Here is a 22,245-nt window from a genome sequence, read left to right on the forward strand (position 1 = left end):
TGGTAAGTTTCATGATTATTCCATGTTGTTCGAAGTATTGGAAAGCTTAGACACTTGAAATGTAAAAGAACATAGAAATGGGTCATTATTGAGTGAATAGTGACATAAATGAATGATAGTGGAATTGAATTACGAATGTTGAAGTGTTGGGAGTAAAAATACGTTATAAATGATGGTTAGATCATGAAACAAGCATTAAATGCATGAAAACGCAAGGATGAGCTAGAAGTAGAAATAAGGGAAAATTGGAGGAAAATGGTGGATTTTTCCAAATGTACGTAAACGACGATTGTCAATTGTGGTATTGTAAGTAATATTATGAATGTTGGGAGTTAATATAAAACATGAGAAAAGTAGTATGAGCGAAGGAAGCGTTGTCCAACTTTTCCTAGAACAAACGATGCGTTCTTGTAGTTAGTTTACTAATGTTGATCCGAATTCTCTTATGAAGGTAACGACGTGATATCGACGGAGAACAAGTGAGCGATATCTTAGCTAAACGACCAAGGTATGTGAGGCTAGTCCTTCTTTCTAATGGCATGAATCTTTTAGCTTGAATCCCTATTCCTTTCATGTGTTCTATAATTCTAAGAAGTTAAAAGCTTATACCTATGAATGTCTATATGAGATAAGTTATACGATATGATGATACTAGAGTGATGATGATGTTATTCCTTGCCTACACTCACCTTATGTACTAGTCCTTTCAAGGTGAGGCAGAATTCCCGTAATGGTTCCATAATGTAATCGGGGGATCACGACCTTACGTCACCCCGATAGAGTAAAGTTGATCATGAGCCTTATATACGCATTATGATAAGATAAGTATTTTATGATAAGCATATTACTATGAGTATTTACATTAAGCATGTCATGATTGCATTCACACCAGGCCTAGTTGGCCCGGCAGACACCGCTTCGGCGGGCGGCGATACGGATACACCACGACCTATGGGCGTGGGCAGACACCACTAGTGGGCGGCATGAGATGGTACCCCAGATGCGGGAGGCCTGGACGCGGGCTAATAGTATTGATTATCACACCGTTCCGACATGGACGGGCAGCTTGCATATGATGCATACATGTTATGATGATGAGTATGAGTAAGACAGCATGCATTACTTCATTTATGATTATCAATCTGATTCAGATGTCTCATGTTGATGTTATTCCCATATTATTAATGTCTCATTTCATTATGTATGCCTCTCATACTCGGTACAATATTCGTACTGACGTCCTTTCTTCGGACGCTGTGTTCATGCCCACAGGTAGACAGGGAGGAGAGCTTGGCCCAGGACCTCAGTAGCTGTCAGCTGATAGATAGCACTCAATTGTTCGGAGGTGCTTATGGATATTCTTTTGATGTACATTCATATATGCATATTTTGGGCATGACGGAGTCTTGTTCCGTCTATGTATTCATTATGTTGGTAGAGGCTCGTAGATACGCAGTGTGGGTTAGATGGTCTCACAAGATATTTTCATATGTATGTATATTATTTTGATGGCCGAGAGGCAAATGTATATAAAGTATTTATGTTTTGATTAAATATGATTTTCCTACAATTGGTATGTAAAATTGATAAAAGAGTATTAAATGAGCAAGACAAGTAGTAGAGTGAGCGATGCTCGGTAACTAGCTCTGGGTACCCGTCGCGGCCCCTAGTCGGGTCGTGACAGAAGTGGTATCAGAGCAGTTCGCCCTAGGAAGTGTCTACGAGCCGTGTCTAGTAGAGTCTTGTTTATGGTGTGTTGCGCGCCACGCTAATAAACAAGAGGCTACCGGGCATTTAGGAAAATGACCATCTTTCTTCTCATGAGATCGTGCGATAGAGCCATGCCTAGGATTATGTTCTTCCTAAAAGTGCGTTATGGTTTCAGAAAAATGCCGCCGAAAGGAAAAGCTACAGCTGCCCAGAAAGGCAAAGCTACGACGAAGAAGTGGGCAGAAAGTGGGGTTATGGGTCGTGACAATGTCGACTTGATGATTTCTTAAAGAAGAGTTATAACGCTCCTTAGATTGGTAATGAAGTGTTAAACAAGTGTCAAGAAGGTTCCATAAAGATTGGAGATCAAACGAACGACGGAAATAATTTCAGAGAAGTGGGGTTATACGACCGCTTATACGGTCCGTATAAGGGTACATATAACACCCAACAGAAATGTTGTTTCTCTTATGGTAAAGTACGGCCACTTATACGGACCGTATAATGTTGTACGGACCATATAAGTGTCCGTGGAAGTCCCGACGGGCTGAGTTAAGTTCAAGTATAAATACATGTTCCCACTCTTATTTTCTCATTCTTTCCACTTCTCCATCTCTCTCAAGACTTCTAGAGGGTTCTACACATTTCATCTTCAATAATACAGAGGAAATCAAAGGTTCATATCATAAATTCAAGTGAATCAAGTGCAAGAAGCTCACTAGGGTTCATCCAAGGCAAGAAATCCCTTTGGAAGTGGAACTAGGGTTTTCCTCAAGTGGAGTATTGCTATCCAAAACTCATTCCTACTTAATCAAAGGTAAGTTTTATGATCATTCCATGTTGTTTAAAGTATGGAGAGGTTGAACGACTTGGATTACGGAAGGAAGTAGGAAATGGGTTATAAATATGAGAATAGTAACATTGTTGAGTAGTAGATTAATGTGAATCACGATTCTTGATATGTTGTGATTATAATTATGTTATGAATGATGTTAAGAATATAGGAGAAACATTAGATGAGGATGAATGTAATTTTGTATTATGATCATGATTATGGATGACCTTGAGAGAGAGTTGTGGGAGTTGAATAATGATGAGCTTGACAAAAGTGGTATCAGAGCAGTTCAGTCCTAAAAAGTGTCTACGAGCCGTGTCTAGTAGAATCGTGTTTATGGTGTGTTGCGCGCCACATCTATAAACAGGAGGTTACAAGGCATTTAGGAAAAATGACCATTCTTCTCCTTACTAGATCGAGCGATAAAGCCACGTTATAAGATTTTCTCCTCCCTAATTGTGCGTTATGATTTCAGCGATGCCGCCAAAGAGAAAAGCTACGGCCACCTCAAAGGGAAAGGCTACGATAGAAAGGCGAATAGAAAGGGAGCCGCGAACTAATGTAGAGGAAGGTGAATCACACAATGAGGCTCCATCAAACACCTCTCGTACTCCACCTATTATAGAAGAACAAGAGGGGGCTTTAGTTCCAGCTCCTATGCCTCCAATCCCTCCACCGGCTGCTTCGGGTCAACAAATAACCGATGTTATTCATCTATTAATACAGTTAGTTGCCGCTCAGGCACAGCGGCAGAGTGCAGGTTCAGGTGACAGGGCGAGTAACACTCGAGCTCGGGATTTCATGAGTTTAAACCCTCCATAGTTTTTCGGGTCAAAGCCGGATGAAGACCTGCAAGGTTTTATTGATGAGATGTTGAGAACGTTTAAAATTATTCATGCCTCCGAAACCAAATCTGTGGAGTTGGCATCATATAGACTCCGGGATGTGGCGATTCTTTAGCATAATAATTGGATATCTTCAAGAAAAGAAAATGCACCTCCCCCGGTTTGGCAAGAATTTGTAGATGCCTTCATCTGCCACTATTTGCCACCCGAGGTTCGTCGGGCTAGAGCGGATAAGTTCTTAAATTTGAAGAAAGGAAATATGAGTGCCCGGGAGTATAGCCTTCACTTTAACTCATTGGCTAGATATGCTCCGACCATGGTGGTCGATATGGGAGATAGAGTGCATAGGTTCGTGAGAGGCCTAGGGCCATATTTGTTCAAAGATTGCTTGACAGCTTCATTAACAGGAGGGGATGGATATTTTCCGTATTCAGGCCCACGCCCAGAATTTAGAAGACCAGCAACATCCGCAAAGGGGTGAGCACGAAATTGATAGAGGGTAGAGTAAGAGAGCCAGATCTATGGGTGCCGGTAGCGACTATAGAGGGGGATCAAGGCAGTAATAGTCCAGATATTCAGGCCGGTCAGCGACTAGTGCACCTCCTCAGTTTGCAGGAAGGAGATTTGATCGCTCCATTCATTCAGGACAGGGTCAGAGTTCGAGGGTCTCAGGTTCTCAGTTTGGGGGTAATTTTAGCCAGCGGAGACCACCAGTACCGCGATGTAGCCAGTGCGGTAAGTTGCATTCTGGTCAGTGTCACCGAGGTATAGATGCTTGTTATGCCTGTGGCTAGGTTGGACATATGATGCGAGATTGCCCCTCGATGAGTGGTGGAGTTGGGGTCCAGCCCACAGGATCAGCAGCTGGTTCTTCTTCTGTGCGCCCGATAAGGCAGACTCCCCAGATTCCAGCAGGTCGAGGTAGAGGCAGAGGGGAAGCGTCCAGTTTAGGTAGCACCCAACCCCGTATCTATGCTTTAGCCGGATGACAGGATCTCGAGTCCTCCCCGGATGTGGTTACAGGTATACTATCTATATTCTCTCACGAGGTCTATGCATTGATAAATCCAGGTTCTACACTATCTTACATTACTCTTTATATTGTTGGTCGTATTGGGGTGAGACCTGAGCCAATTAAACCCTTTGAGGTATCTACCTCGGTTGGTGATCCCGTGATAGCTAGACAAGTATATAGGAATTGTATCAGACTAAAGTTGACCTAGTTGAACTGTAAATGCTAGATTTTGATGTGATTATGGGTATAGATTGGTTGGCCTTTTGTTATGCCAATGTCGATTGCCGAATGAAAGTAGTTCGATTTCAGTTTTCAGGAGAACTCGTGCTTGAATGGAAAGGTAATACAGCGTCTCCCAGAGGTAGATTTATTTCCTATCTTAAGGCGAGGAAGATGATAGCTAAAGGCTATATTTATCACCTAGTCCGAGTTCGTGCCACCGAAGAAAAGCCGCCGATTTTTCAATCCATCTCGGTAGTGAATGAATTTTTAGATGTATTTCCAGATGAACTTCCAAGCCTTCCTCCGGAAAGAGAGATTGATTTTGCTATTGATGTACTACCAGACCCCAAGCCTATTTCTATTCCTCCTTACCGAATGGCTCCCGCCGAATTGAAAGAGCTAAAGGCACAACTGAATGATTTGCTTGAGAAGGGGTTTATTAGGCCTAGTTCATCACTGTGGGGAGCACCTGTCCTATTTGTGAGAAAGAAAGATGGTTCCCTACGGATGTGTATTGATTGCAGGCAGCTGAATAAGGTGACAATAAAGAATAAATATCCGCTACCAAGAATCGATAATTTGTTTGACAAATTATAGGGTGCCAAGTGGTTTTCCAAAATAGACCTGAGGTCAGGTTATCACCAAGTCAGAGTTATAGAAGAAGATATTCCCAAAACAGCCTTCAGAACAAGATATGGCCATTATGAATTTCGGGTAATGTCATTTGAGTTGACAAATGCTCCGGCGGTGTTTATGAATTTGATGAATAATATATTCAGGCCACTCTTAGATCTGTTCGTGATCGTATTTATTGACGATATTCTAGTATATTCTCAGACAGAATCCGAGCATGCAGACCATTTACGCATTGTCCTTGGGATTCTTCGTACTCGTGAATTGTATGCAAAATTTTCAAAAAATGCGAGTTTTGGTTGAATTCTGTAACTTTACTAGGCCATATTATTTCAGCTGATGGCATTCGAGTTGATACTCAGAATATTGAGGTTGTGAAGACTTGGCCAAGGCCCACAACACCTACAGAAGTCCGTAGTTTTCTGGGATATGCAGGTTATTATAGAAGATTTGTGGAAGGATTTTCCTCCATCTCAGCACCATTGACGAAGCTAACTCACAAGTCAGCGAAATTTCAATGGACTGATGCTTGCGAACACAGTTTTCAAGAATTGAAGGACAGACTGACTTCAGCCCCAGTCTTGACACGTCCAGAAGGGCCAGATGGTTATGTTTTATATTGTGATACCTTTGGTGTTGGATTAGGATGTGTATTGATGCAGCATGGTAAAGTCATTGCCTATGCTTCAAGGCAGTTGCGGAAACACGAGAAGAATTATCCGACCCATGACCTTGAGTTGGCTGCGGTTATCCATGTACTAAAGATGTGGAAACGCTACTTGTATAGTGTACATGTAGATATCTATACAGATCACAAGAGTCTTCAATATATTTTTAAGCAGAAGGAGTTAAATCTATGACAGAGGCGGTGGTTAGAGCTACTGAAAGATTATGATGTGAGTATTCTATGCGATCCCGGAAAGGCGAATGTAGTGGCTGATGTACTTAGCCGTAAATCAATGGGTAGTTTATGTGAAGTTCCTTTGGAGAAGAAAGAACTAATCCATGAGCTCCACCAACTAGCTAATCTTGGAGTTCGCTTAATTGACTCAGGCAATGCAGGAATTGGTATTAATAATCTAACTGTTTCATCCTTAGATATGGAGGTGAAAGAGCGTCAATATGAAGATCCTCAGTTGAGCCATTATAGAGATACACTTCATGAGAAAGAAAAGTCACCATTTGAAATTTCTATAGATGGAGTTCTTAGATACCGAGACAGGCTATGTGTCCCAAATGTTGCGGTACATCGTAAAATTCTAGAAGAAGCTCATTATTCTCGGTATTCTATTCACCCAGGAGCGACGAAGATGTATCATAATCTCAAGCTAATGTGTTGGTGGGATGGACTGAAGAAAGATAGAGCAAAATTTGTGGCTCAATGTCCAAATTGTCAACAAGTGAAAATTGAGCACCAAAAGCCAGGAGGATTATTGCAAGCAATGGAAATTCCAACTTGGAAGTAGGAAGCGTAAACATGGATTTCATTGTAAGGTTACCTCGTTCCCGAAGCAAGCATGATTCCATATGGGTGATCGTGGACAGACTCACGAAAGCCGCTCATTTTCTTCCAGTCAGAACCGCATACTCTGCAGAAGATTATGCAAGGTTGTACCTTAACGAGATTGTGAGACTTCATGGTGTTCCGATATCTATTATCACGGACAGAGGGGCACAGTTTACAGCCAAATTCAGGAAGTCTTTTCAAGAAGGTTTGGGTACTCAGGTAAAGTTGAGCACAACATTTCATCCACAAACTGAGGGGCAAGCCGAACGCAGTATTCAGACCTTGGAAGATATGTTACGGGCATGTGTGTTAGATTTCGGTGGTAGTTGGGATGAACACGTACCTCTTATTGAGTTTGCATACAACAATAGTTATCATTCCAGTATTCAAATAGCCCCATATGAAGCTTTATATGGAAGAAGGTGTAGATCCCCAATTTGGTGGTTTGAAGTCGGGGAGAAACAATTAATAGGTCCAGAATTGATTTAACAAGCAGTGAAAAAGGTCAAGATTATCCGAGATAGATTGTTGATAGCCCAAAGTCGCCAGAAATCCTATGCGGACAACCGTCGGCGAGACTTAGAATTTCAAGTTGATGATTGGGTATTTCTGAAGGTATCACCAATGAAAGGCATGATGAGATTTGGTAAGAAAGGGAAATTGAGTCCTCGATACATTGGCCCTTACAAGATTGTCCGCAAGGTGGGTCAAGTTGCTTATGAACAGGACTTACCCTCAGAACTTGAATCAGTCCATCCAGTTTTTCATGCCTCAATGCTTCGAAAATGTGTTGGAGATCATACTAGGATCGTGCCGGTAGATAATGTTCAAGTGATAGAAAGGCTAGCCTATGAAGAGGTACCTATTACTATACTAGCCAGGCAAGTACGGAGACTTAGGAATAAAGAAGTAGCTTCAGTCAAAGGCTTATGGAGGAATAATAACCGAGAAGAAATGACTTGGGAAGTGAAAGAAAATATGAAGTCCAAGTGCCCGCATTTATTTCTACACCCGGAAGAGATTCAGGATGAAACATCAACATTATGAGGTATGTATGCTTTCTTTTCATGCTTTTGGTCGTGTGTGGCCATAAAAATATTACTATTGTGTTGTGGCCCTGTGAGGCATGTTTATTGTGGGTTTTTGTGACAGAGTGATAGCGCCATATTACAGGGAAAACTCTGGCAAAATGTTTGTAGAATTCCCGAGAACTTAACATTCGAGGACGAATGTTTTTAAAGGGGGGAAGGATGTTACACCTCGAAAAATTTCATGTTGTTGCCTAGTGAATAGGCTAATGCAGGGTAAGGAGTACATGATGTTTCTATAAGTAAGAAAGGTTATTTAACGATTTTAATTAAGATTCCAAAGACGTTGGAAGTAAGAGAAGAAAGTTCGTTAAAGAATGTCGGGCACAAGTTGTATCTTGAAGAAGGATGTGTAAGGTATAGAGTTAATGTCGACTTGATGATGTCTTAAAGAAGAGTTATAGCGCTCCTTAGATTGGTAATGAAGTGTTAAACAAGTGTCAAGAAGGTTCCATAAGGATTAGAGATCAAACGAACGACGAAAATAATTTCAGAGAAATGGGGTTATACGACCGCTTATACGGTCCGTATAAGGGTTCGTATAACACCCAACGGAAATGTTGTTTCTCTGATGGTGAAGTACAACCACTTATATGGACTGTATAAGTGTCCGTGGAAGTCCCGACGGGTTGAGTTAAGTTCAAGTATAAATACATGTTCCCACTTTTATTTTCTCATTCTTTCCACTTCTCCATCTATCTCAAGACTTCTAGAGGGTTCTACACATTTCATCTTCAAGAATACAAAGTAAATCAAAGGTTCATATCATATATTCAAGTGAATCAAGTGCAAGAAGCTCACTAGGGTTCATCCAAGGCAAGAAATCCCTTTGGAAGTGGAACTAGGGTTTTCCTCAAGTAGAGTATTGCTATCCGAAACTCATTCCTACTCAATCAAAGGTAAGTTTTATGATCATTCTATGTTGTTTAAAGTATGGAGAGGTTGAAAGACTTGGATTACGGAAGGAAGTAGGAAATGGGTTATAAATATGAGAATAGTAACATTGTTAAGTAGTAGATTAATGTGAATCACGATTCTTGATATGTTGTGATTATAATTATGTTTTGAATGATGTTAAGAACATAGGAGAAACATTAGATGAGGATGAATGTAATGTTGTATTATGATCATGATTATGGATGACCTTGAGAGGGAGTTGTGGGAGTTGAATGATGGTGAACTTGACAAAAGTTATTGATTAAGATATTATGAATGTTATCATTGATGATTGGGAGTTGATATATGATATGGAGAAAGTTGTATAAACAAAGGAAATGCTGCCCAGTTTTCTCTAGCTTTAGTTCAAGCGTGTTTACATTATCGATTATCTAATATTAGTGTGAACTCTCTTGAAGGTAGAAACGTGAATATTGGAGAGGAACGTTCAAGGGATAGAGTAGCTAAACGAAAAGGTATGTGAGGCTAGTCCCTTCCTTTCTAAGGCATGAATCTTATGACATGATTTTCCCTTATTCTCCATGACCTTCTTACATTCCAAAAATTATGAGTCTATATTCATGAAGAGCCTCATATGAGATAAAGATAAGAGATACATTATGAGTATGATAACGATGATGATGAGCTTAAGTCTAAAGATTCTAAAGTTCATGATATGATGCTTCTACAAGCTAATGATCCTAATTATGATTAATTGATGTCGTTCTTTGTGCTACACTCACCTTATATGCTAATTCCTTCAAAGTGAGGCGGAATGCTTATGAAACTCCATAATAGAATCGGGGGTTCACGACCTTATGTCACCTCGATAAAGTATAGTTATCTTTGAGTTCCTATCCATGTATTATGATGAGTACATGATGATGATATTACACCGTGCCTATATGGTCCGGCAGACACCGCTGAGGCGGGCAGCGTATACACCATGTCTAAATGGCATGGGCAGACACCACTAATGGGCGGCATGAGATGGCTACCCCGGACGTGGGAGGCCTGGAAGCGAGCTAATGATTATCACACCATACCTATATGGTCGAGCAGCTTATATATGTATATGCATACATGACATGATGATGTTTATGAAGTAAGTTAGCATGCATTATTTCCTTCTAAAGTGACAGTCAGTTACAGGTTGTTCTCCATTTGATGTCTCCTTATTTATTGATATGTCGTTATTGCTTATGCCTTACATAGTCAGTACAATGTTCGTACTGACGTCCTTTTCTTTGGATGTTGTGTTCATGCCCACAGGTAGACAAGGAGGCGACCCAGATTCATAGGAGCTGACCAGCAGATTTACTAGAGCACTCTATTATTCCGGAGGTGCTATTTAATTTATTATTTTATGTACATATTTGGGCACGGCGGGGTCCTGTCCCGTCCTTATGTCTAGTACTCTAGTAGTGGCTCGTAGATACGTATGTGTGGGTGATATGGTCACGGGATTTCCTTCATTGTATATATATATATATATATATATATATATATATATATATATATATATTATTTTGATAGCCAAAGGGCTTATGTATATAAAGGCAAATATGTTTGAAATTAAAAAACAAAATTGGTTTTTCCTTATGATTAGATGTGTGAGGGCAATAAATGTATGTCAGATATGTTTGATGAGTATTAGAATGAGTGGTGCTCGGTAGTTAGCTCCGGGTACCCGTCATGGCCTCTCGTCGGGTCGTGACACGGTCAAATCTCCTGCTCGCAAACCGAGAAGGTGCACTAGTCGCCAACTGGCCTGAATACCTAGAGTATGGCCTCGATCCCCCTCTATAGTCACTGCTGGCACTAACAGATCTGGCCCTCTTACTCTGCCCCCTGTCAACATTATGCTCATCTCGGTGCGGTCGCTGCTGCTTTTCTAAGTTCTGGGCATGGGCCTGAATACGGGAAATATTCGTCCCTTCCTGTAGTGAAGTTGTCAAGCAATCCTTGAACAAATGTGGCCCTAAGCCACTCACAAATCTATGTACTCTATCTCCCATGTCAGCCACCATAGTCGGGGCATATCTAGCCAATGAATTAAAGTGAAGGCTATACTCCCGGGTACTCATATTCCCTTGCTTAAGGTTCAAGAATTTTCTGCTCTGGCCCGACGAACCTCGGGTGGCAAATAATGACAGATAAAACTTACCAAACCGGGGGAGGTGCATCCTCTCCTCTTGAAGAAATCCAATTATTGTACCAAAGGACCGCTACATCCCGGAGTCTATAAGATGTCAACTCCACAGATTCAGTATTAGAGGCATGGATGATTCTCAACGTCCTCAACATTTCATCTATAAAACCTTGCAAGTCTTTGTCCGGCTTCGACCCGAAAAATTCTGGGGGATTTAGACTCATGAAATCATGGGCCCTTGCATTAGTGGCTCTATCATCGGGACCCGCACTTTGCCGTCGAGCTTGAGCGGAAACCAACTAAGTCAATAACTGAATGGCCTCGGTCATCTGTTTACCCGAAGCACCCGGTGGAGGAACTGGAGGCATAGGAGCTGGAGTAGAAACACCTTCTTGTTCTTCTAGAATAGGCCGAGTGTGGGAGGTATAGGATGGAGCCTCATTATGGGATTCACCTTCTTCTACATTCATTGGCGGCTCCTTTTCCATCCGCCTTTCTGTCATAGCCTTGCCCTTTCTAGGCCGCTGTGGCTTTTCTATTTACCGGCATCGCTGAAATCATAACACACAATTAGAGAAAATGAAATCTTATAACATGACTCTGTCGCACGATCTAATAAGAAGAAGGACGATCATTTTTCCTAGATGCCCCGCAGCCTCTTGTTTATAATTGTGGCGCGCTTTACACCCATAAACAAGACTCTACTAGACACGGCTCGTAGACAGAACCTAGGACGGAACCACTCTGATACCACTTTTGTCACAACTCGACTAGGGAGCCATGACGGGTACCCAGAGCTGATACCGAGAACCACCCATTACGTTAATCATCATACCCATCCTGGGCACACATAATCTCCAAGGCAATACATAAATATACATAAGCCCTCACGGCTGCAAAAATGATATACAAAAATATACACTGATGTATCCATGAGACAACTGCTACCCACGCATACGTATCTACGAGCCTCTACTAATGTGTTGAGGCATAAGGACGGGACAGGACCCCATCGTGCCCAAATATGTACACAAAAGAATGCATCAACAAATGGCACCTCCGGAATAGTGGAGTGCTCCTGTGAATCTGCTGAGTAGCTCCTAAGAATCTGGGCCGCCTCCCTGCCTACCTATGGGCATGAATACAACGACAAAAAGAAAGGACGTCAGTACGAACAATGTACTGAGTATGTAAGGCATATGTGATAACTTGATAAGGAAATATAGAAAACATAAGGAGAAAGTATAACTACAACTGCTTGCCTCTTGAGGCGGAATCATGCACGCTCCCTCTTATTTTAAAACAAATCACACATACATACATTAAGTTATCCGAATCAATAACATCATTAGCCTACATCCGGGGTAAACATCTCAAGCCGCCCACTAGTGGTGCCTGTCCATGCCTTCTAGTCATGGTGTATATGTTGCCCGCCTTAGCGGTGTCTGCTCGGTCATGTAGGCACGGTGTAATCTTATCATTTTATACTTATCATAAAGCATACATAAGAACTCGTGTGAAAGCTACAACTCTATCGGGGTGACGTAAGGTCAAGAACTCCCGATTGCATTATGGAGTAGTCATGATCATCATGTCTCACCTTGTAGGAACTAGCATTATAAGGTGAGTCTAACAACAATGAATGACATCAAGGAATCATATAAGGATCATTAGCTTCATAAGACTATCATATCATAAGCTTTGGAGTCTCTAGACTCATATTCACCATCATCATTGCCATATTCATAACACATCTCTTATCTTTATCTCATGAGAGCTCTTGATAATCATAGACTTATAGTTTACGGAATATAAAAGAGTTATGGAAAGATAAAGGAAGTCATATTATAAGGATCATGCCTTAGAAAAAGAAGGGACTAGCCTTACATACCTTTTTGTCTCCTTAACTCTATCAACTAAATGGTTTCCTTCGAAGCTGGCATTCAAGAGAATTAGTACTAAGATTAGATAATCGATACTATACTTAAGCTTAAGCGACTAAAAGCTAATGAAAATTGGGCAGCACTTCCTTTGTTTCTACAACTTTCTCTATATAATATAACAACTCCCAAACATTAACAACAACATCCACAATATCATTATCAATAAACTTGTTAAGCTAGATATTATTCAATTCTCAAAATTCGCTCTTCACGTCATCCTTAACCATGGTTATCACCCAACATCGTATTCATTTACATATAACACTTCTTCAACACTCTTAATATCATTCATAACAAGATTATACTCATAACATGTCAAGAACTATGATTCAAATCAAATTACCACTCAAGAATTCCACTATTCTCATATTTGTACTCCATTTTCTGCTTCCTTCCATAATCCAAGTCTTTCAACCATTCAATACTCTTAATAGCATGAAATGAACATAAAACTCACCTTTGATTGTGTAGAAATGGGTTTTGGATGGAAATGCTTCACTTGGAGAAAACCCTAACTTCAATTCCAAAGAAATTTCTAGCTTTCATCAACCCTAGTTAGCATTTTTGCACTTGATTCTACTAGTTTTTGGTATTTAATCTTTGATTTCCCTTGAATTTGTGTTAATAGGAGGTATAGAGAGTTCTAGAAGTTTCAAGAAGTGAGGATGAGGTGAGAAATGAAAATAATAACTTTGGGTCTTAAATTTATAAAATGGACAAGGCTGCCCGACGTGAATTATATGGACACTTATACGGTCCGTATAAGTGACCGTATAATGCTTCCAGTGATCACCCCTCACTGTGACTGTTATACGAACCATTATACGGATAGTATAAAGTTATATGGACCATATAATGGGTCGTATAATTCACCCTTTTTCCGAACTTATTCTCATCGTTTCGTTTGATCTCCAATCTTTATGAAGCCTTCTTAGCACTTGTTTAACACTTCATTAACAATCTAAGGAGCGTTATAACTCTTCCTCAAGGCATTATTAAATCAACATTAGCTCGGTACTTTGCAAAATCCTTCCAAAACATGACTTATACCTTGCCTTCCTCAACAAACTTTTTTCTCTTGCCTCAAACGTCTTTGGTCTTAATTAGAATCTCCAAGTAACCTTTCTTACTTGTAGGGACATCGTATACATATCACCCTGCGTTAGTCTATCTATCACATGATGACATGAAATTTTCCGAGGTGTAACATTAATAATGTGGCTATGCATATAAAGGCAAAACTATATAAGCTTGCCTTAGCCTATTTTCATTGCTTAGCTTGAGATTTATGATGAAACTCTTTTGAGTGTAGTTCTCCTTCTATGGATTTTAGGTTAAGCTAGGATTAAGTAGTTTAGGTAGTGGGTGAATTCCCTTAACTCTCATCTTGAATCTCTCTTGAATAATCTAGGATTAGGTTTTCATGTATGAGTTTAAGTCTCTTTTCCCTTGGAATTATTCATCTTTTGGTTGTTGATTAGTCACACAATTTGAGTGAATGAATCCTTTCTTCCTTCTATTCTCATCTCCAATTTCTTCAATTCTCATCCCCTTGATTTCTTACTATCTTACTTTCCGCATTGTTGTTTGATTTCGGGTTTTACCCAAGTCGAATCTTATCACACATTCTACACTTGCTGCATCTTTTTGTGTGCAGAGTCTGTCCCTAGTACAAGCGGACGAGGGTTCACCGACTGTTCAGAGGACTGATTTGGAGGATTCGGGGTGAGCTGATGGCTGTTCTGCGAACCAAATTCCCTTCCTTTTACTTTTTTCTGTCTTTTTTCATATCCAAACAATGTATTCTAATGTTATTTCAGGCTTGTACTTCCTATTCCAGTAGTTCTTGTAATTGTGCCACCAGGTTTTGGGTGTTTGTACTTATTCCGCGTATTTATGACTATGAAACTTAGTTATGACTTTGAATTGACTTTACTTTATTCATTCCGCATGATTTACTTGATTGATAACTTGTTTAATTGGTTATGGATGGTTTACTTACCGGGTGGGAGTAAATGCCTTCAAGGTTTGGAATTTGGATCGTGACACTTTAATTAATGTCACAAAATTTAAAAGTCTTTTATATTTTCTTAAACTCTGTATCAAATCAAAATAAGACAAATCAAAATAAGACAAATGAATTGAAACGGAAGACGCACCAACATTCATCACTATTGGTATATACACTTTACCAAACTACATCAAAAAGTAAGTAATGTTTGGCCATTCAGTGCGGCGGGTCACACCAAACTAGCCTTCTTCTTTTTTCCAACTCATTTCCTGAAGCACGTGAGAAACACGAGCAGAAAGATGGTTAACGGCTAAGGACAGGCCACGTAACCTCCCGCCAATAAATAGAAGTGGGAGAACACCTAGGTAATTGAAATACCCGATTGCCCTGTTTAGTTCTTGTAATGTAAAGTCGGTTGGCATTCCATTTCTATTTTCTGACCCCTCACACTCAAATCAATAAGGGTAACTGTCTCCAAAATGGCTCCACAAACCAGAAGAAGTTCGTTTCCTCAAGTAGTAATCGAAAAAGACACCGACTCCGAAGAAAGCTCGTCGGATGATGAGGATGTTGAGGAAGAAGAAGAAACTAATGTGGTGGTTTTACCTGAAGAAGAGACAATAGTAGAGTCGAAGAAGAAAGGGAAAACACCCATCACCATTAGTCTCAAGAAAGTTTGCAAAGTATAGTATACCCCCTTTCCGTTTTTTCATCCTTCTGCCTGCTTAACAGTAGTCCGTTTCTGAGTGTGTGTGCTCTTTTTCAGGTTTGCAAAAAAACTGGTCATGAAGCAGGCTTCCGGGGTGCCACGTATGTTGATTGCCCTATGAAACCATGTTTTCTCTGCAAAATGCCTGGTGTTTTCTCTATTTATATTCCTATCAAATTGCTCTTTCAAGTTTTTAGTTACCTCTGTGTACACGTATTAAGTTCGCTTTTATTTTTCTGCTCTAACTTTTTGTAGTTAGTTCTGGTAAAAATATTATCACTACTTCTTTTTTGTTTAAACTGGTAATATAATAAGACCCATTTGGCCATGAGAATTGTTCACTTTTTCCTTTACTTTATTTGAAAATCAGCATTTGACCATGAAAATTCCAAATATACAACTTGAAGTTGTATTTAGAACTTGGAAAACACCTGGAACCTATTTTCACTTTTTTCACTTTCAGAACATTCAAACAACCAAATATTGTTTTGCAGAAACTATAACCAAACGCAACTCCAACTTCAAAAATTCCAAATAAAGTGAAAAAGACTTGATTTTTATGGCCAAACGCCTACAAAGTATTATCACTACTTCGGCTCGTCTTATATTCTATACCTATTGCATACCCTGTATCTCTAGTTTGTTTCATGATATTTTTTATACTTTACACAAAGATTTTAAACTTTGTTTTTGTTTATTTCGTGTTTTTTTTTTGGGGATTGAAGGTCACACCACAGTGACTTGCCCCCACAGAGTAGCTACAGAATATGGGACTGTCCCCGCGCCACGCAAGAACACAACTAATTCTTTGGAATTTGTTTTTCAACGCCAGCTTCAACCACGGGTTCCTCCAGTAAGTTTGGAGATGCTATTCTGACATATAATCGCGTCTTGGCTGTTGTCTTGTAGTATCTAATTAACATCATTGATTTCAGAGGTATTATTGTTTGCCAATAAATGATCATACTTTATTGGCATTCTTCGGAGGATCTTGGATAATAGTAGTTTGTGAGCGTTACAGGATGACTAGAAGGTTTCTGTATCTCTTTTTTTTTTTTTTTTGGCTAAATAATTGTTTAGCCTAAATGGGCAATCTGTGAAACTATTTTTCTTTTTCCTTGTTCTTCTCTGTGTAATTAATTAGGCAGTAGTTTCAGTTTCACTCCATATATTTATGTTGGATTCAGATATATGAGATTGAGCTTCTATGTTCCTAAAGATACTAGATTGATATTCTAGTTATCAGTGATGTACTTTTGGTACATGGTGTTATTCCTTTATACTCCCATTGTGCCATTTTATGTTGCACCTTTTCCTTTTCAATTTGTTTAAAAAGGAATGACACCTTTCTATATTTGGAAGCTTTTAACTTTAGACTTCCCCTTTTACCCTTAATGATGTGCTTTTATAGCAGCATAAAGGTCATGGCATGTTTAAGAGCACAAGTTCCGAAAGTCTTCATTTTTTTCCTAAACTCAGCGCCACGTCAAATAGTGCCATATAAAATGGAAACAGAGGGAGCATGTTTCATGGTTTTCTTCAAGTCTTTATATAATTTTATGTCTCGAGCCTTGCATGTGATCATTTTGCAACCTATTTGTGGGTAGGGTAATATGTAGGTTAAATAGTGCCACATAAAGTTTTTGCAACGCATGCGAAATATATTTTTCTACTTTGGTCTGTGCTTATAGGGTAAATTTTCATTCTGATGTGTTGTAGCTTAATGTGTTACCATTCCTTGTCTATTATATTGCTACTGTGCTACATGTTTTCTGCAAACAGTAAAGTTATACAATGTGTATCTTCAGAAAATGTGCTTCATATTTTGTTTACTTGGTTTCTTTAATAGATCAAGCCAGCACATGTGATCCCAGATCAAGTCCACTGTGCAGTTATCAGGTACCACAGTAGGCGAGTCACATGCTTGGAGTTTCATCCTACAAACAACAATATTCTTTTATCTGGTGATAAGGTCCGGATCTCTCTGCAATATAGCTGTAAAGTGTGTCTATGAATTGAGTTCACCATTGCAGGGTCACATAAATTTGTGGAGGTTAATGCAATATTACTTTATGGTACAGAAAGGCCAACTTGGCATCTGGGATTTTGCTAAAGTACATGAAAAGACAGTATATGGGAATATACACAGTTGTATACTTAACAACATGAAGTGAGTTTTTACCTCTCTTGTTGTCGCATTTTTAGCTATGTTTTTAATGTCTGCAGCTGAATTTTGATTTCACCTGCATTACAGTGGCCTGAGTCAATAAATGAGTCATTTTAATTCATTTAGGTTCAACCCAACAAATTATGGATCGATATATGCTGCTTCATCAGACGGAACAATCAGTTGTACTGACATAGAGACTGGGATTTCATTGTCACTAATGAACCTTAATCCAAATGGGTGGGAGGTGATTTTCTGAAAACAAGCTGTCTGTTTAAATTAATTATCCGTTATTTCAGAATTGTGGTTGGACGAGCCTACGGGATATTTTTTCCCTTGTATTCGCGACGCTGGACACTTTTTATTTCTAAACTCCCTTGTCCCCTTCTAGTGCCCATAGATACAATTCAGCAGCACGGACACAGATCATTACAGGAAATTTCAGCCTTGCTTATAACGAATCAATGTTAGTGTGATGGATTTTCAGTATATAAGTAAGGCTGGCGTTCAGTATATAAGCAAAGCAAACACTCAAGATGATTCAAACAACAAACCTGACTGGAAACCAAAGGAGAAAAGTGTACATTGTGTTCCCGATGTTGTTTGAATCATCTTAAGTGCTTGCTTTGTAATTTAGCTAAATACCTTTGAATCCTTGAATATTATTTCCTGACTGTGGGTATAAATGACGTCTTGATGCGCCCATTGTGTTTCTAAAAATGCCAACAATGAGCTTCTGGGTTCTGGCTAGTTACATCACTGAATCTATCGCTTCGATTGGGGATAGCAAAGAGAGGAGAGTGAAATACATGACGCCAGCGAGTCCATTGTCATGAAGTGGTTTTATGGTTCTATTTGAGTTTAAGTCACGGATTATTTTGCTGTAGGGACCAAGCAGTTGGAGGATGCTTTATGGGTTGGATGTTAACTCAGACAGAAGTGTTGTCCTTGTTGCTGATAATTTTGGATATCTTTACATGTAAGTGTCTATTGAACTTTTGGAGAGGTCTATTGAATTTTTTGCGAGTGTTAAAGATTAGAATTCCCAGACCCCACTTGTGGGACCACATTGGGCATGTTGTTGTTGTTGAAGATTAGAATTTCTTTCAGTGAAAAACCTCTGATGATCTGTCAAAATGACTGGTTTGATGGTATTTGTCCTGCACATTATTATAATGTACATCTCATATATTGGTAACAGAAGATTTTGGTTGGCTGGGCTGATGGCAATTATCAAGGATTGTTTACTCATATTTGAAAAATTAGTTTTCATTAGGGATCTCTGACTATGATTTTAGCTATCTACTGTAATAAAGCTGGGCTTTTGTGCATTCTGATTATCATTTGGGCTGGAGGCATAAAAATTAGGCAACTCCTGACTTTTTTTTAAACTTTATTAGAGGAGAAAGAAAGTTTTTTTTTTTTTTTGGGGTTGTGGGGGGGGGGGGGGGGATGGGTGGGACCACACATCTTTTTGCACAGAGAATAGCTGGGAACTAGATTTGTGGACTGAGCTAGACGTGTGGGAACAATCTAGTTCCCACACGTTTTTTTGCTGAATGTTGATTTGGGAACTGAGCTATTTTCTGTTCATATTAATATTCTAGAATAATTAAGTATATTTAAATGATCAACAACCATAGAAAAATGTTCCTATAAGATACTTCCTAGTTTTAAGCAGAATTCTTATGTCCAAGAGTTATATCGAGCTTTGAACCCTTTACATGGGATCTCTATGCAATTTGGTTCATCTTTTAATTCCAAGCCCTTTGACAAAAGTAATGTTGTTGCCTCTCACTTTGCACTGTTTGGAATTGGACTTCGAAACTGGAAGACGAGAGTAAAATTTCAGCCTAGATGATCAAGAGTAGAAATGGCCAGGAGAGTTGGTTGTTTTGGAAGAAAGATTCTAATTAGTGGAAACTTCTGTTCCATTTCCTACAACAGTGCATGTCACAGCAAGAACAGACTTTGATGTTGACAGTATTCTACTACCTACCCCATCTTTTTATGCGTTTGATCCCACTATGGTATTATATATGGTTTTATTTGGTGGAGACAGGGCTGATATACGGAGCAATAACATAATGAGCAAACCTATTTTAATTCACAAGAAAGGAACTAAAGTTGTTGGTCTAAACTGCAATCCTCTTCAACCAGATCTGCTTTTGAGCTGTGGGAATGATCACTTTGTAAGTTCCATTACTTGATTATTCTATATGATCTATCAGTTGATTTTCCTTTTTGATTCATCTAAATAGCATAAGAGCTCGTTGCAGGAAAATACTTTTTACTCCTTTATATGCATCGAATTAATGATGGTAATTTGACTCAAGTGAAATATTTTGGTGCCAACAGGCTCGAATATGGGATATCCGCCGCTTGGAAGCTGGGTCTTCTCTTTATAATCTTGAACATAAACGTGTTGTTAGTTCTGCATATTTTTCTCCACTAAGTGGAAGCAAAATACTTACTACTTCACTGGATAATCGGATTCGTGTGTGGGATTCAATCTTTGGCAACCTCGATTATCCAAGCCGAGAAATTGTTCACAGTCACGATTTTAACCGATATCTTACAGCATTCCGAGCAGAATGGGATGCAAAGGCAAGTATGCGTAATTTGTTAATTTCACAATGGACCATCATTTAACTCGTAATTGATTTTGGAATAGAAAAGGTGGGACACGTTTATAACAATGAATGCTACTTTGTACAGGACTCATCAGAGTCTCTTGTTGTCATTGGGCGTTACATTAGTGAAAATTATGATGGAGCTGCTTTGCATCCCATTGACTTTATCAACGTCAGTACTGGGCAGTTGGTTGCAGAGGTCATGGACCCAAACATAACAACAATTAGCTCGGTGAACAAGCTACATCCACGTGAAGATATTCTGGCGTCTGGTAGTTCAAGGTTTGCATCAAAAATCTTTATTTATGGGTCTTCTATGTGATATTTAGTTTAACATATTTGTGCCACTTTGCTTATAGGGACCATATTATGACTGTTCTCTGTTAAACAACAATAAATCGAGCCCTTTCTCCAATCAAAATGGTCTGTTGTTTGAACATGTATGCGTTAGTGCAGAACATGATTCAAGGTTCATTTGTTGACGAAATTCTTTTTTAATTCTCACGTCTTGTTATTAATTACTTTGATGCTTCCAACGTCCGTTTCCCCATCAATCACAGTGATCCTTCCATTGTTGCATCCTCTGTGGTGCACTCAGTATACATCCTATTGTCAGTTTCTTGAAAGCAAGGAACCAATGTTCGTCGAACAATCTAACTGCGGTTCTTGTAGTTCACTGTGATCTGATTTACACTTGACCAACTAACTTGTAAGGGAATACGAGGGATTATAAGTTTGGCCTGCTCTTTTATTGTTAACTCGGCCAAGAGAAGATCGCATGAGAGAGATCTTGTGATACATACCTCTCTTGGTTTCTCATACTAGTAAGCGTTTAATACACCCGGATTTGAACTGGGGAAAAAAGGATTTGCAGTTCTATGCCTTACTACTCGGCCATGTCGCCAAAATGCTACAAATACAAAATAGATGAGAACTTTTCCGGATTACTGAACGGCTTTTTTTATTGTACCTGAGTTGTGTTTTCCTTTATTTTTCCTAAAAGTCAAAGAAATCCTAATTTTTCTTCCCTTTTGTTTGTATTTCAGGTCTCTTTTCATTTGGATGCCTAAGAAGCAGGACATTGCACAGCCTAGAGAAGAAAAGAGGATTTTATTATGTGGGGAGGTCAGTAAAAAACGTAGCAAGAAGCATGGTGATAACGGTGATGATGATTCCGACAATGATATATTCAGAAGCAAGGATAATGGCCTCAAGCAGAAGAAACTTCCATCAAAATAATCTTCATATAGAGTCGAATGCCACCTCTGCCTATGATAAAGTGTATTTTGTTAAGAAACTCTGCTTCTTTTATAGGCGGGCTATGTCTCAACTGTATTATAGTGTTGGGAGTACACGAGGTAGTATCTGGGTGTCCATGGCCCCTTTCGGTTTTTGTATAATCCTTCTTGCAACAGCTAATGTTTTTTGATTAGTCTAAGGGTGTGCTCACTGATCTGTGATCGCTGATCATAGGTCTGTAATTGGTACTGCAAATGTGATCATGCCATGGGGACAGACGTTCTTGTTCGAGTGTCATCCCTTCTTTTTGCTTATAAACCATCACAATAATCTCCACATGTTAGATTAATTTTCTCTTTTCAAAATAAGGTAGTTGTTTGACATGTTATGGTGTACTAGGTATTCCGTGTTGTTACGGAAGAATAAGTATTGTAACGACCATTGAGGTTTGGTCAAGACGGTGAAGTTGAGGTTACAAGTAGTGGCAAGCCTTTTCTTTAATTTTTCAGTGATCAATTGCAAAACTAAGCCGTTTGTGATGGAATACGGATATAAGCAGCAATCTCAGTATCAAACTTCCAGATAATATGGACAATACAA

The 22,245-nt window shown here is 39.3% G+C and overlaps 1 protein-coding gene across 2 annotated transcripts; it reads left to right on the forward strand.

Annotated features, from left to right (window-relative positions):
* The first annotated feature begins 15,255 nt into the window (after positions 1–15,255).
* LOC132631605 (protein DAMAGED DNA-BINDING 2) lies at positions 15,256–21,981 on the forward strand. Of its 2 annotated transcripts, none has more exons than XM_060347228.1 (11): positions 15,256–15,580; positions 15,664–15,754; positions 16,332–16,459; positions 17,456–17,578; positions 17,688–17,776; positions 17,900–18,020; positions 18,661–18,752; positions 19,836–19,965; positions 20,132–20,380; positions 20,492–20,688; positions 21,453–21,981. In XM_060347228.1, exons 1-11 carry the CDS (start codon positions 15,377–15,379, stop codon positions 21,643–21,645), a joined length of 1,617 nt encoding a protein of 538 aa, XP_060203211.1. In that variant the 5' UTR covers positions 15,256–15,376; the 3' UTR covers positions 21,646–21,981. The 2 variants fall into 2 exon arrangements, with proteins under 2 accessions (XP_060203211.1, XP_060203212.1); XM_060347229.1 differs by having other exon boundaries at positions 15,443–15,580; positions 15,664–15,707.
* Positions 21,982–22,245: the final 264 nt, after the last annotated feature.

Source organism: Lycium barbarum, chromosome 3, assembly GCF_019175385.1.
Source record: "Lycium barbarum isolate Lr01 chromosome 3, ASM1917538v2, whole genome shotgun sequence".
In the NCBI taxonomy this organism is placed as follows: domain Eukaryota; kingdom Viridiplantae; phylum Streptophyta; class Magnoliopsida; order Solanales; family Solanaceae; genus Lycium; species Lycium barbarum.

Excerpts from the sequence above, each read along its gene's own strand:
- LOC132631605 (XM_060347228.1), top strand. The coding sequence starts at position 15,377 with ATGGCTCCACAAACCAGAAGAAGTTCGTTTCCTCAAGTAGTAATCGAA. Across the intron at positions 18,021-18,660 it reads TTAATCCAAATGGGTGGGAG|GGACCAAGCAGTTGGAGGAT; the intron begins GTGATTTTCTGA and ends ATTTTGCTGTAG. Across the intron at positions 20,689-21,452 it reads CTGGCGTCTGGTAGTTCAAG|GTCTCTTTTCATTTGGATGC; the intron begins GTTTGCATCAAA and ends TTTGTATTTCAG.